General features: G+C 41.0%; 2 protein-coding genes across 2 annotated transcripts in view; both read left to right on the forward strand.

Annotated features, from left to right (window-relative positions):
- Positions 1 to 1,573: 1,573 nt before the first annotated feature.
- On the forward strand, positions 1,574 to 10,235 carry LOC104134159 (histamine H3 receptor-like). The gene is given in 4 exon segments (XM_035903007.1): positions 1,574 to 1,671; positions 1,674 to 1,769; positions 4,353 to 4,519; positions 6,855 to 10,235. Coding segments are annotated over 4 exon segments (1,125 nt in total). The 5' UTR covers positions 1,574 to 1,601; the 3' UTR covers positions 7,647 to 10,235.
- Positions 10,236 to 12,886: 2,651 nt separating this feature from the next.
- Positions 12,887 to 14,232, forward strand: part of LOC104134160 (histamine H3 receptor) — a 6,145-nt gene continuing 4,799 nt past the window's right edge. Inside the window, exon 1 of the mRNA XM_009647674.2 lies at positions 12,887 to 13,398. Within this exon, the coding sequence (XP_009645969.1) occupies positions 13,110 to 13,398 (289 nt within the window). The 5' untranslated portion in view covers positions 12,887 to 13,109. The remainder of the gene's footprint in view (positions 13,399 to 14,232) is intronic.

Below are 14,232 nucleotides of genomic sequence, written 5' to 3' on the forward strand. Positions count from 1 at the left end.
GCTGTTCCCTGGATTTGAATACAGAGAAGCAATCACAGAAGGACTGTTACCCTCCTCAGGGGCCTATAGAAGCCCTGTGATGTCTTTTATTAATAAAGTGCAGAAGTAGAAATTCTTGGGGTAAGAAGGTGACAGTTTAGAAGACAAACTGAAAATAAAATGATCGAATGTCACTTCTGGTCTCACATTGGCACCTTGAGCCACAAGTCACTGGAGGCACGGGGAGCACACCAGCAGAACATTCTGCCATGTTCTTACACTCTTAGGCTACGGGCAGCTGAGGCAGACAGGATATAGGCTTGGCCGAACCCTTAATTTGAGCTCACATTTGTTCACCACTTTTATTTTCTTTTCAGCCACATAATAGCTTGGACCTCGAAAATGTCATGTAGATCAGCTTCAGAATTGCAAGCAGAAGAAAGGTTAGTGGTATTACTTAGTAGTCATTGCCAAAGTGTGTTTTCTCCATTTTCAGCATTACCTGGAAACAAAATAAAGCTTAAAGCAGTAATGGACATGCATGCTGTGAAGATATTTGTATGGATAATAAAGTTTTGCATTTTTTGTACTGCTGCCATTCAAACATTTAGTAAAAGCACTTGGATAATGCTAATGAATTTGTTCCCACAACAGAAGCACAGACATGACAGCCAACATTTTTCAAATTTAAGTATCTAAAATTAGACACCGAAGTGTTTTTAGAACCCATAATAAAAATGATTGAATTTTTATAACTGTGGAATACTCACAGCTCTCTGCAAGGGGCTTCATTACTCATACAAAGTATAAGCACTTGTGGAAAACACGATTTCTCCCACCAGTGTGGGAAGAAAAGCTTCGTTCTATTAAAGTTAATTGCCAAGCTCTCATTCACATTCAGGGAGTCAGTATTTTGTTTCTTGGTTCTGGGACAGTACCAGCCGCTGCTGTGTCACATCTCTGAGGGCTGGACCATTACTGGTTAACTGCTCTCGTGAGTAATTGTATATATGCTTGCTTACAGCATATCAGGATTCAGCCCTAGGGTCCACAGAAAGAGGAACAAGAACAGCAACAAAAAAGTTAACTGTGCCTTTGGTCAACAAAAATACATAACGCAATAGAGAGGGACCACAGGCTTGCCCAAATACAGTGACACTAGATAAACAAGGCTGAAATTAGAAAGTGGTTTACATTCTCATAAGGGTGGGTACAATTAAGGAGCAATTTCCAGAAAACATTGACATCTGTAATGCTAACAAGCAAAACTTTTCTGCAAGGGAGGGAATGAGGAAGGGAGGAAAGCAAGAGATATTCTCAAATCGGTCCTCCTGATAAGGATCCACAGATAAGGATCAGGTTGCATAAAGAAGAACTTGCATTTTAAAATATGAGCTTGGAAAAACGACCTATTTCTTACTGGTAACTTCTAGAGATATACATGGTTTCAGATGCATTGGTATTTATTAAAATTACAAAATCTTAGGAAAGCTAGATTTATCTAGCATCAGAACCTTTTAATTTTTGCTCTCCTGAGTCAATTTTTTTGGATGTTTATTGGATTTTTGGCCCATCCTGTTTATACTCCTTATGCATCTCAACCTTTTGGATAACTCTGCCAGATGCAAATTTCTTCCCACACTGAACTGACCTGGATACACAACATGCACAACAGCACGGCCGAAACTCCACATACATGCTGGTGATCCTGGCTTTCATCACGGACAGAAACCTCAGGCATCGGAGTAACTATTACTTTCTCAATCTTGCTATTTCTGACTTTGCAGTGGGTAAGTTGCAGCCGTGGAGGCACATACTATTTGTTTCCTAGGAATCCTGGGAGAAGTGAGGGGGCTTCTTTTGCTGGGTGGTTTCTTCTGAGAGGACCATTTCCCAGCTGTGTGTCTAAGGGAATGGTAAGGAATGGGGAAAGCTGCATTAAGTGTCTTAGCAGTCTACTATTTTTCAGAAATATATTATCATAAGAGGATCCTTTGCTAGGTTAACAGGTACTGATTTATGTTATTACTTCAGAAAAAAATACTACCGTGTGTGAATTAATGTAGAATGACAAAGAATGGGAGTTGTTTGTGAAGAGTCTTGACTAAAGTCTAGATAGTCAAATTGAATACAACATATATTATCTGGCAGATCTTGCATACGTGGTTGAAATCTTCTGTTTCAATCTACTCTCACACAATACAGATAATCACCTGAAGCTTGCAGCTAAATAGCGCTGAGTAGTATTTTTAAGCATCTTGCTCTGTCTAGTCATATGTTAGCAATATGTGTTTTTATAGGTAAATAAAAATAACAAATCAAACAGTTTCTAGAAGTTTCATGGTATATGTTTAAACACAGGGACGCATTTTATTTTGAAAGTTGTACTGAGAAAGAGTACAATTAAAACACTAGTGAGATGTTGAGTTTCTCTGGTAAAAGTCTTAAAATTATTATTAAGTAGGCAGAAGGATGGTTTTAAACAGGTGTGGCTATTTAATGAAACCTGTATTCTGATTCATCACATCACAACAAAATCTTTTGAAACTGTTTTTATGCTACTTCTTTTACCTACACGTTTTAAAAGAACTGAAGAAACTGTTTTTGTTCTTAACATTTATTGCCAGTATCAGAAATTCTGTTACAGGGGATGGCTTCTAATAGTCCAGTCCTCGTGACGTCCAGATCTCCTTGTATAATGTTTTGATCCCTTCCCCCATATGGATGATGTCTTCTTCCAGCTTATAACCGCCTCATTGTGCCACAGAGCTCTTGCTGCCTGGCTACCATACACAGGGGGAAAAACCACAGCGGTGACAGAAAGCCAGGGGACAGCGTGGTGTTCTGTCATCTTGCTCACAGTCTAACACCATGTTGAACAAATACTGGCATCTAGCTGAGAAGCACCAAGTAGATAACGTCCTCTGTCAAAGAAGGAAGTCGAGGTTGCTTGGCATTATCCCACTTCCATAAATTTTTGTTTCATGATAATATGTTTACCTGAACATCTAGTTTTTTGTTCTAAATTTGGTCACAATTTTGCATACTTTAGAGTCAAACTGGTTTGTAGTTCTGTAGCTACTTATTTAGATTCAGGATACGCTTAGATTATCCTTAATTTCTACTTCATCCTAATTGCTAAAAGCACACACTTTCATGCCTGCAGAGCCCTTTGCTTACTCTTTTAGTATATTTAATCTATCTGATCTTGACCTTCAACAACCTTTGATTTATCTCTGTATAGCTGGATTTGGATAGAGATCTCTTGATTCTTAGTAGAGGGAGAATAACAGGAATTGTAAGATTTTTAGGGAAAAGGAAACCCATTGGTACCTGTTGCAGAAGTACACACTATCATGAAGCAAATCTAAGATTGAAACAGTACACTTTTTTCCCCCCCTCTGAATGTTAAAATGTGTAATATAACCTTTTGCTGGAGGGAGCAAGTGTTTATATATATATCTATATATATCTCTCCATAGAAGCAGTGATTCCATTTCATTACAGAGTTGATGCTGTTGACTGCATTTCTGTGTCGCAGCAAATGACACCGCTCACTCTTCAGCCTTGCAGGGCTACATTGTGACTGTGTGTAGTGTAATCACCTAGAAATCCATTAAAATGAGATCATATTGGCTCTTTCACAACATTCGGATTTAACAGCTTAAATTTAGATAGCCATGGGTGCGGGTCACTCATGTACGTTCCCACCGCTTGGTACGTTCCCACCGCTTGGTGTGTTCCCCTAGATAATACCCTATCAGGTCACCACTGAAAAGTGGTTATGAAGAAAAATTATGATGAGAAGAAATGCTAGACTGGATGTACTTAATTAACTGTGCAGTTTTTGTCAGCCTTCTGATTAGATAGTTTTAAAGATTAGTCTGAAATTCAGCTTGTATTTCTATAAAAGTTGCTTCTGGAGCACTGTTGGACACCGTATCATGCTTCTCAGAGGACAGAAGTGTGGCAATTAGATTGTTTATTGTAGAAAACAGTAAATTACATTAGGCGAGAGATATTTTTGTTTGTTTTAATTCTAGTAGCTAGACACAGAATAGTGTTTACTTCAGCAGGTGAAAAAGTCAGCTCCTCCCTCCTTTAGCAGGTGATACAAACAGGAGAAGTAATAATGATACACAATGAACACGATGCACCTTTCAGAAAGGTATTAATTATAAGAATGTTACCGGTGCCTAGTTTGGGGTCACGTGTTCATTGGTTGCATGCATTGGTTGCATGCATGCATTGCCTTCCACATGGCAATTCCAGCTACTATTGCACTTTTATCAGATACCGCAGGAAGGTTTCTTTGCTTTCATGAGCACTGCCTGCAGTGCCGACTGACATGTGCATTTGGTTTATTTCCATAGGTGTGTTCTGCATGCCTCTCTACATCCCTTATGCCCTGACAGGGACATGGCACTTGGGAAGAAGCCTATGCAAGCTCTGGCTAGTTATGGACTATCTCCTGTGCACAACTTCAGTGTTTAGCATCGTCCTTATCAGCTATGACCGTTTCCTGTCAGTTACTAAAGCGGTAAGAAGAACATTTCTAATTATTTCTTTATATATCTTGAGATTTCTATAAACTTGTAGCATTCACAGTAACGCGAGAAGTTAAACAGTCCTTCATTATTGTACCATTTTTTTCTGCAGAAACTTTGATGCTTCAGTGTTGCACTGGGATTTAGAGATAGCACAATGCCTTGCCTATGATTTCAACGTTTCCCTCCTGCAGCCTGGATTAGAAACTATTTAATTACACCACAGAGGAGGTGGGAAGCTCAAGATAGAAAAGGGGCAGCAAGAGTGTGGAGAACTTCAGCTTTGGTCATTAGAACAGTGGTAACGAAACTAGGTTGAGTCAAGGATGTGTTTAGGCTTGGTATAAAGTTTAAAAAGAGAAGAGGGTATGGAGAGAGATGTAGGACGGACTGACTGAAGACCAGGTGAGGATCTGCAGGGGGTGATTGATATGTACTGCCAACAAGCAGTTGGGTGGAAACTGATCCCTTGAAGCAAAAAGGAGAATGACTCAAAATATGTGGAGGGGTAAGAGGTGTTTCTTGAGTATTGTCATTCTTCTGCTTCAGAAGACATCTGGGGAATCCAGTGGTAAATATTATCATTCACCATTTCTAAGCTCTGCCTGGTGTTTGGTCCAGATGGAAGATGATCACCATCCTTTGCTTTTGACGAGTCTGCTAGCTCAAGTGACATGGGCTGTGTTAGATCAGGAGGTTCTTGTTTGGGAAGTGCTGATACAATGCCTAATCTCTTTCTCTTCTTCCCCAGTGTTGTGGTTTTAGAGTTGTTTGTTGCTACTTTTCTTTTAATGCTGAACAATGAAGTATGAAAACCCCTGTATTTAAGAAATAGTAATATTGAAAAATACTAATGAAATTGCAGAGCTCAGAATGTGAGAAATGTAAATTAAAAAGGCCTCTGCAATCCAACTGAGCTCCATGTTCTTACGCACTGTTGATGGTCTTCGTTTACATGATCACATTCTGTTTTTCTCCTCTAGGTAATTAGGATAGAGTGAATCCAGGACTGTGCAACACAGAGCTGATATACAAAAGAAAAAGTTATCAGGCTTCCTTGTGGACTTGGGATCCACCTCTGCCTCTGCTGCAAACCTGGCTTGTGGCTGGGGGCCAGTCATTTCAGACTCAACTTTTTGTGAAGCTGTGCTGAGCTTCCTGTTTTCTACCTACTAAATTGAGGTGCTTGCGGTCTTGCAAAGGGCTGCAAATTCATTACTGCAAAACTGGAGCTGTGCTCTGAGCCAATATGTTGCTTTAGGATGCAAAGGAGTCTGAATCTTCAGGCTACAGATAATTAAAACAGAGACTCTAAAGTAACATGTGTAACACTGCATCACTGCTCTGTTACTCACTGGTAAAATAGGGAGGATGGTCCTTGTGTCATATGTGGTTGTGAAGAAACCATTTATTAATATTTGTATGGCATGCAGGTGCTATGGTAATGAACAGGATAGGAAGCTGATGAGGAAGGTAGTAGTTCTGGGCCTGAGTAAAGCCTGGGATGACAAATATTGAACAGTAAAGAGAAAACAAAATTGTCCAGCTTCTCATTAACTGATAATCTTGTGCAGGGGACCAAGAGCTAGAAGTATGTGTTGTACATACTGACTGGGCTATTACAAGGGCGGTTGTAACTCTTGTATGTCCTAACTTGAGAAGACATTATTTTAATTCTTAATATTTTTTTTCAAAGATAGACATTTACAGGTAGAGAGTAAAATAAATTAATGCAGTCTGGTTAGACGTAACACCATCACGATTTGCAGTAATACAGTGAACTGTTTACAAGGTAAAGTGAGTGTTAAAAGAAAATGTTTCAATAAAGTAAGGGATGTTCAAGCGTATGTGTGGGATAGAATTAGATAGTATTAAAAATTGCATTGTCGAGTGTTTGCAGTCTCACATGGCAACCTGTCTAATACAGAAGGCTTCTACTTTTGCTTGTGCAGCAAGGAAGTCCCACAGCTGCTTTCACTCTCCTCTGAGCCTGGGAATTTCATGAATCATAAACTGATTTCTTATTGCTACCTCACTGTGGTGGTGATGAAAACAAGTCATGTCCTTTCACACCTGGAAGCCAAACAGTAGTTTAGCCATCATAATTTCTGCTCCTCTTCAGTCCCAAGTATTAAAATCAATCACAGAGCTATAGTAGTTGATGAGCAAGACTGACAGAGTTTTGCAGGACCTTACATAAGTGAAGATGTTATAGGTGTCTGGGGAATTACAGAACAGATAGTATACTTGATTTGCTTGCTTATGTTTTTTTGAGATAGTGCTTCCAAAATGTTAGCTGAATACATGACATGTCCTTTTCCTTCACAGGTATCTTACAGAGCCCAGCAGGGAATAACATCCAACCCTGTCATCAAGATGGTGGCTGTCTGGGTCTTGGCCTTCCTCCTCTACTGCCCGGCAATCCTCTTCTGGGAGCAAGTGGCCGGATACAGTGTGGTAGCAGTGGGTCAATGCTACGCAGAGTTCTTTGACAACTGGTACTTCCTCCTGGGTGCATCAACCCTGGAGTTCTTCGCGCCGCTGCTCTCAGTGACCTACTTCAATGTGCACATCTTCCACAACATCCAGAGGTGCCAGCGGCGTGGCAGCACACAGGACTGCGAACCTCCAAGGAGGCGCAGCCTGTCCTGGAGATTTTGCTTCTTGCCAAGGCCAGGAGCATCTTCTCCTCCATCGGAAGCAGAAGACAGTGTTTCATCATTAACAAAGTCATGGAGACCAGCAGCGATGGCTAACTGTCCATCTCCAAAACAAACCAGTCCCACGGCCCTCAAAAGAGACTTTTCTCTTTCTTTCCGTTCCAGGACTGGGTCAAAACTGCAGCGGGACAAGAAACGGGCGAAGTCGCTTGCCATAATTGTGTGTGTCTTTGCCGTTTGCTGGGCCCCATACAGTTTATTAATGATTATTCGTGGGGCCTGCCAAGGAACGTGCATCCATAACTCCTTGTATGAAATAACTTTTTGGCTTTTGTGGCTCAATTCCTCTTTGAATCCAGTTCTTTACCCTCTCTGTCATATGAGGTTTCGAATGGCGTTCATGAAAATATTATGTCCCAAAAAGTTTGCAGCATTGAGGTCACGTAACCCATCTTTTTAGAGAGTTAAAATAAATGAGTTGCAGATAAGAGATTCTTCTCTTATTTAGTGCTATTTTTTCATATTTCTTCAACAGAAATAGAGAAAAAACCTTTGTTTACTAATGGCATTTGTTAAAAGTGCAGCAGAGGCAAGTATTTGCCCTGATTTTGCCAGTTTTCGGGATTTTGGTTTTGGTTTTGCTACTATGATGCCAAGTTATATACCATCTAGTGCAATGAGAAGAATAACCAGTTTTGTTTTATGTCCTCCTTTGTTTTGGGTTTTTTAGGTACTTTTTGTTTTCCCTTTTTTTTTTTATATAGAGCTGGTACTATGAAAGAACTCTTCTATATGTATCTCTGTCAAGGTTCATTGGAGGGAGATACCTGATTATGTATGTTTTGAATTAAATTTATGTCCTATTTGTTAACCTAAAGCTATCAGTGAAAAAGCAGTTCTGCTGCATTTTTGAAAGGTTGTATAAATACTCACAGGAACAGTATAATTTCATTTGAAAGCTATTATGAAGACAAGATAGTGCCCTGTATTATTGTAATTCCCCCAGTGAGCAATACGCAAGTGAATGGACTGCCTAGTACGGCATATCTGTCCTTTTCTAATTTTAATATAGTCCATACCTGGTGTTGCAGGACACAGTACATGTAAATTAGTAATTCTGGATGATTTTCAGAGAATGAAAGTTTCCATGGTAATGGAATTTTGAGACTGGTTATCAAAATTGTTGCAGGCATAAATGGTTGTTACTCTTTTCACCAGTACTGTCTTTTCTCCTGACAGTGGCTGTCTCTTTGGTCATGCTTAAATGATATTTAGTGCCAGATTTGTGCACTAATTGATTACCTAATAGATATGGCAGGCTTGGGCACATGATCGCATCCCTGTTGAATTAGCAGAGCAAGCAATACAAAGTTTGTGCTGGATTTATCATTTGGGCTGGCTGTGCAAGAACAGACAATACCCTCTTGGCTGTAAAGCTTTGCAAGTGCAAAGATATTCCATCAAAATGTCTGGAACAAATTTGAACTGACAGAGTGACTTTTGTACTAGATCAGTTCTTTGTGTTCTGTTACTGTGACGTTATATGGATTTTCTCTGCCACTGAACCAATATCGTACTGGATTTTTCTATCACTGAACAAGGGCCATGTTCACTGCTTGATAATGGGATTCACAGAGGTCTATCTGAAAGCTGACACAGAGGTGTCTCAAGCAGGTATTAATAAATGATGCAGGTGAATATCCAGTGCTGAAAGGAGCGGGTGAAGGCAATGGAGCTTGATTATAATCCATTCCATGTACTAAACTTTTTTGCCTTGTGTTGGGTGTTGCCACTCACCCAGAAGGCTTTCATGGATGGGTAAGTGAGAGTCGCTGGTTAATTTTTCTTTCCTCTCCTTTTATGATTTTCTTTCCTCTTTGTGTGTGTGTATATATATATATATGTAAGTGTATAAAATATGGAGAGGAAATCAGAACAATGAAAAGCAATAACCAATTTAAATAGTATTTTTTATCTAATTTGAAATTGGCAGTACTCGGAGTACTCCTTTGCAAACACAATTCAAATGCATGTAAACAGCTTAATCATAGCACAAGAGATGATGGCTTTGAGGAGCCCAAATGCCATTCTGTTCAGAGGTCTGGAACTGGAGACTTCTGATGCCAGTTTTCACATTGATGGAAGATTGTCTTTGACCACTCCTTCTCATTATGCTTCCTTGCCTCACGTGGGCATCGTTATGGGTTGTGAACCTGACGGCTATGAGAGATACAGCTTCAGGAGGAGGCTGTTGATTCAGCACAGCTGTTTTCACTGTCATGAGTTAAGGCACCAGCATAGATTTTGTGGGGTTTGCTTTTCTGTGAGGCATAGCCCCCCCTTCCTCCTTTGAAACACTTATAGAATAGCTGATGTACTAAATAAACACCTTTTAAACAGAGAAACTGTAGGTAGGCCCCCAAAATGGGAAAGTATTTGAGTTGTCTGCTTTTCTATCCCTATCCTTTTAATATAAAAATTCAGTTTGTGTTTTGTAATTAAAGCATGTGTGGTTTACTTTGGAAAAATGGCCTACAAAATTATGGACTAGGTAAACTGTACCCACATTTTATAGCACTGGAAAACTAGAGTTTGTCAGGAAGCATAATGTGCAGCAAATTTGAAACCACATAGAGCAGTGGAGCTACTAGAGATCAATGTTTTTGATGTTCTATATTACACACACAGTGCTCAAACTGTTTTGTCACATCACTTCTGTATATTTGAAGAATTTGTTGTATTTTTCTGATTGTTGAAAATTCTGCTCAGTGCTCCCAGCCTAAGTCAAGCACTTAGTTGCTGTGCTCACAGCATTAAAGCTGTCTTGGTCAAGGTGGCATCCTAAGTCTTCTCCTCCCTTTGGCCATTTTGCAGGTTTATGGTAAGATACTTATTCAGCATTTGCTCTTGAGCGTACCTTTCATGCACTGACACAAATGGACTTTGCAAAGTTGATTTCTAAGCCAAATCTCTCTATCCACTCACTCATCTATTTCACCATTTCATGTCCTTCAATTTTCTTCTGTCTCCGCAGATGTCCAATAGGTCTTATAAATACATGGTAACAGTAAGTATACGACTGAGGTTCAATTCAAACCACAACAGTGTTTTTCTAACTTGACCCTCTCAGGTCTTAAAAAAAATCCCACCCCAATAAAACATATATGTTGGAAGAAATTGTGTTATCTTTTGTTTGTTTGTTTATTTCTGGGATGAGTATTTAACCCTAGTGATTTTCCTAATGGCTGTCTCCTTTATGTTAGGCTATGGTTTTTCCCCACAGGAAGGAAGGAAGGAGAGGTCACATAGATTTCTCCCTCAGCCCCATGAAGGTCTATGATTAAAACTTCAACATTGGATTTATTGACTAATTTTTAAAAGCAAATTACTACTCTCCTCTTGTCCACTAATCTAGTCACTTCATCAAAGAAGAAAACCAAGTTGCTCAGGCATGATTTATCCTTAGAAAACCCATGCTGACTCTTCCCAGTCACCTTTTCCTCCCTCAAGTTCTCAGAAGTGCCTTCCAAGAGGACTTGATCCATTACTTTCCCAGGGACCAAAGGCAGCCCGACCTTTTTTCCTTATGGCATCACTTGAAGATGGCTGCAACATTTACAACATTTGCCTTTCTTCAGTTGTTGGGAACCTCCCTTCATCTCCATGACCTTTCAAAGAGGATAGAAAGTGGCCTCACAAGGATGGTAGCTGATTTTCTCAGGACCGTTGGGTGCAGCCCATTGCATCCCATGGACTCTTATGGGTGAAGTCTTCTCAAGTAATCCCTACCTTATTCTTACCTGCTCCTGACAGGACTCCTCCTTGAACTCATTCACTAAGCATGGAGGAGGGGGTGGCCTAATTAGTGAAGAATGAAGCAAAGAAAGCATTGGGTACCTCAGCCTTACCAGCATCTGCTGTCACTGTATCACTGGCCCCATTCAACAAAGCACCTACATTTTTCTTATTCAGCGTTTTACTGTTAATGGGGGGGCTGAAGTTCTTCATGTTGTCCTTGATGTCCTTTACAAGCATGAACTATAGGTGAGCTTTGGTTTTCCTAACGTCATGCTTATGTGGCCAGGCAACATTTCTAAATTCCTCCTTTGCAGCCTGTCCCTGCTCCAACCTCCTCCACGCTGCCTTTTTGCATTGTAGCTTCCCATGTTAGCCAGTCTCCTGATACGTCCACTTGTTTTCTTGAGAGCTGGGATGGGCTTTTCTTGTGCATGGAGGCTGCTGTCCTTAAAGGCCTGCAGGTTCCCTGAGCTCCTTGCATTTCAAAGCTGCCTCCCATGGGATCCAACATACCACTTTCCAGAATAAACCAAAGTCTCCTCACCTGAAGTCCATGGTCTGTACTCTGCTGCTCTCCTTCCTCACTCCCTTTTAGGATCTTGAATTCTGCTACCTCATAGTCACTACAGCCTAGGCTGCCATTGATTACACATCCTTAACCAACTCTTCTTTACCAGTGAACAGCTGATCTAGCCTTGTGTCACCTCTGTTGGCCCATTCAGTACTTGTACCAGAAAGTTCTTGCTGACATCCTCTAGGAATCTTGTTGACTGCTTGTACCTGCTGTGCTGCCCTTCCAGCAGATGTCATGAACATTGAAGTCCCACACAAGAAACAGGGTCTGTGAACCACAGGCTTCCATGTTTTGCTTAAAGACTTCACCTCTCTCACTCTGATTAGGGTGCTCTGCAACACACTCCCAACATCATGTCACCTGTGTCACTGGCTTCGTGACTGGTGGCTTTGTGACTGCGCAGGGAGATTTAGTTCTTCCTGTGTGTTTCCCAGGCTGCATTTATGCACCTATACCCAAGGCAGGTGTCTGTCTGCCACATTTTATCTTTCCTGAGGTCTCTTCTGTTCCTGTTGCCCTACACTTTTTACTTTAATTATTCTTTACAATATATTTCCCTTTGCTCCCCAAGACAGGATCAGAACACCACACCTCCCCTCCCCACATCTCATCCACCCTCTCTTTCCTTGTTTCTTGCCGTAGGTCTTCTCAAGCACCCAGCACTACGGCTGCAGTCCGAAAAGCCGGTTGCAGGGTGTGCCATGATGCTACGGAGCTGGTTAGCTGCAGGCCTGAGTCACAGCCGTCTCCTGCCAACTTCTGTATGCTCTTACCAAAATAAATGCATTGTGACGAGGAAGGGATACACCTTCTCACACTTGCAAAGGGCTAAGGGGTTGGCACTTTGTGGAGTGGGAGCTTACCTGGAGTTACTTGGGAAGTGGAGGATTAAATGGATCATGCTTAAAAGGTCCCCCAAAGTCCACATATTTGTTTTGCTGTGCCCAGGGCTAGACTTGTTTCTGATTAGGATGAGCTGAAAAGGTATTGCTGATACTTCTGCTGTGTATACCTGAATTTTAAATGCCCGGTAATCAGCAGCATTAAGAAATATGTCTATGTTCTTAACTGTAAAATTTATTAAGTGATATAGCAGCAAGTGCAACTATGTCGACATTTTACCGGAAGAGAAATAGAATTGTAATAATTTAAATCCTGTTGGCCACTGGGGAAGTGAAAATGAGATCTGTTTTTAGCTTCAGCAGAATTCAATGTGTAAAAATGCTTACACAATGCTAATATGCAAAGTGCATGACTGTGAAAAGAGTTGTTTTCAGATTAAGTTTTCTGACCTCAGTAGATAAGGATCAGCGTTCAGGAGAGAAAGAGATAATTTATTTTAAAGTGTGCCCTTACTGCTACTTATGAGGTGTCTTTTTTACAGATTTTTGTCTTCAGACCGATAGGTGCATTCAGATCAAGGAATGTTAGAGTCTCCAGGCCTTGAAGTTTTGTGATCCTTTTTTTGATGTCGCGGATTTCTTTGGATGTGTCAGTATTCAGACCATCCTGTTAATAGACTTATCTCAACCTTTTGGATAACTCTGCCAGATGCAAATTTCTTCCCCGACTGAACTGACCTGGATACACAACATGCACAACAGCACGGCCGAAACTCCACATACGGCTGGAATGTATAACGAGACTTTGTCCACACCGTCACCGAGCTTCGAGTTTTCACTGGGTGTGTTGGTGCTGCTGGCTTTCCTCATGGTGTTGCTAGCTCTGGTCACCATCCTTGGGAACATGCTGGTGATCCTGGCTTTCATCACGGACAGAAACCTCAGGCATCGGAGTAACTATTACTTTCTCAATCTTGCTATTTCTGACTTTGCAGTGGGTAAGTTGCAGCCGTGGAGGCACATACTATTTGTTTCCTAGGAATCCTGGGAGAAGTGAGGGGGCTTCTTTTGCTGGGTGGTTTCTTCTGAGAGGACCATTTCCCAGCTGTGTGTCTAAGGGAATGGTAAGGAATGGGGAAAGCTGCATTAAGTGTCATAGCAGCCTATTATGTCTCAAAATATGTTATAATGAGAATGCATCTTTTTTTCATATAAATACTTTTAATGTTCAGGAAAAAGAAGCAACTATTGTATGTGAATACCAATTGAAGGAAAGAGGTTGTTTGCTACAGTTTATGATTTACCTTTGCTCCTCCTGTAAGATCACTTCAGAACATCCTTATATTTGACAGTGTAACTGTTTTCCTATACAGCTATCTGTAGTACATCCAGGTAAATTAATTACTTCCCTACATAGTACTAATGGCTTATGAGTGTATTACACTACAACAAAACACTTACTACTATGACTTTTTAGTGGCTTCAACTCAATGCAGGCTATAAATCAGATGGTTTGCCCCATGCCAGCAACAGCCTCCTGGCACCTTCCAGCTGTTTTCCTTATTAGTCCCTTCTTTCCTTGGTGTCATTGCAGAAGTCCAGGAGAGTTGGCCACCGGAGATGCCATAGATCCAGTCCTGGTGTGTGATGCCAGGCGAGGAGGTGGGGGGTGTGAATGCCTTGTGCAGCAGTCCTTCGGGGTTCAGGCCAGGGAAATGGTCTGTGCAGCAGCCCTGACAAAACCATGGTCCTGTGGAAGATGCTCCAGCAAACATCTTGACTTGAGGCTAGCAAGGAGGTATTTCTGCACACAGGTGCTCTCTCTTCAGGCT

This window comes from Egretta garzetta, unplaced genomic scaffold (genome assembly GCF_000687185.1).
Source record: "Egretta garzetta isolate BGI_Z169 unplaced genomic scaffold, ASM68718v1 scaffold229, whole genome shotgun sequence".
Lineage (NCBI taxonomy): Eukaryota > Metazoa > Chordata > Aves > Pelecaniformes > Ardeidae > Egretta > Egretta garzetta.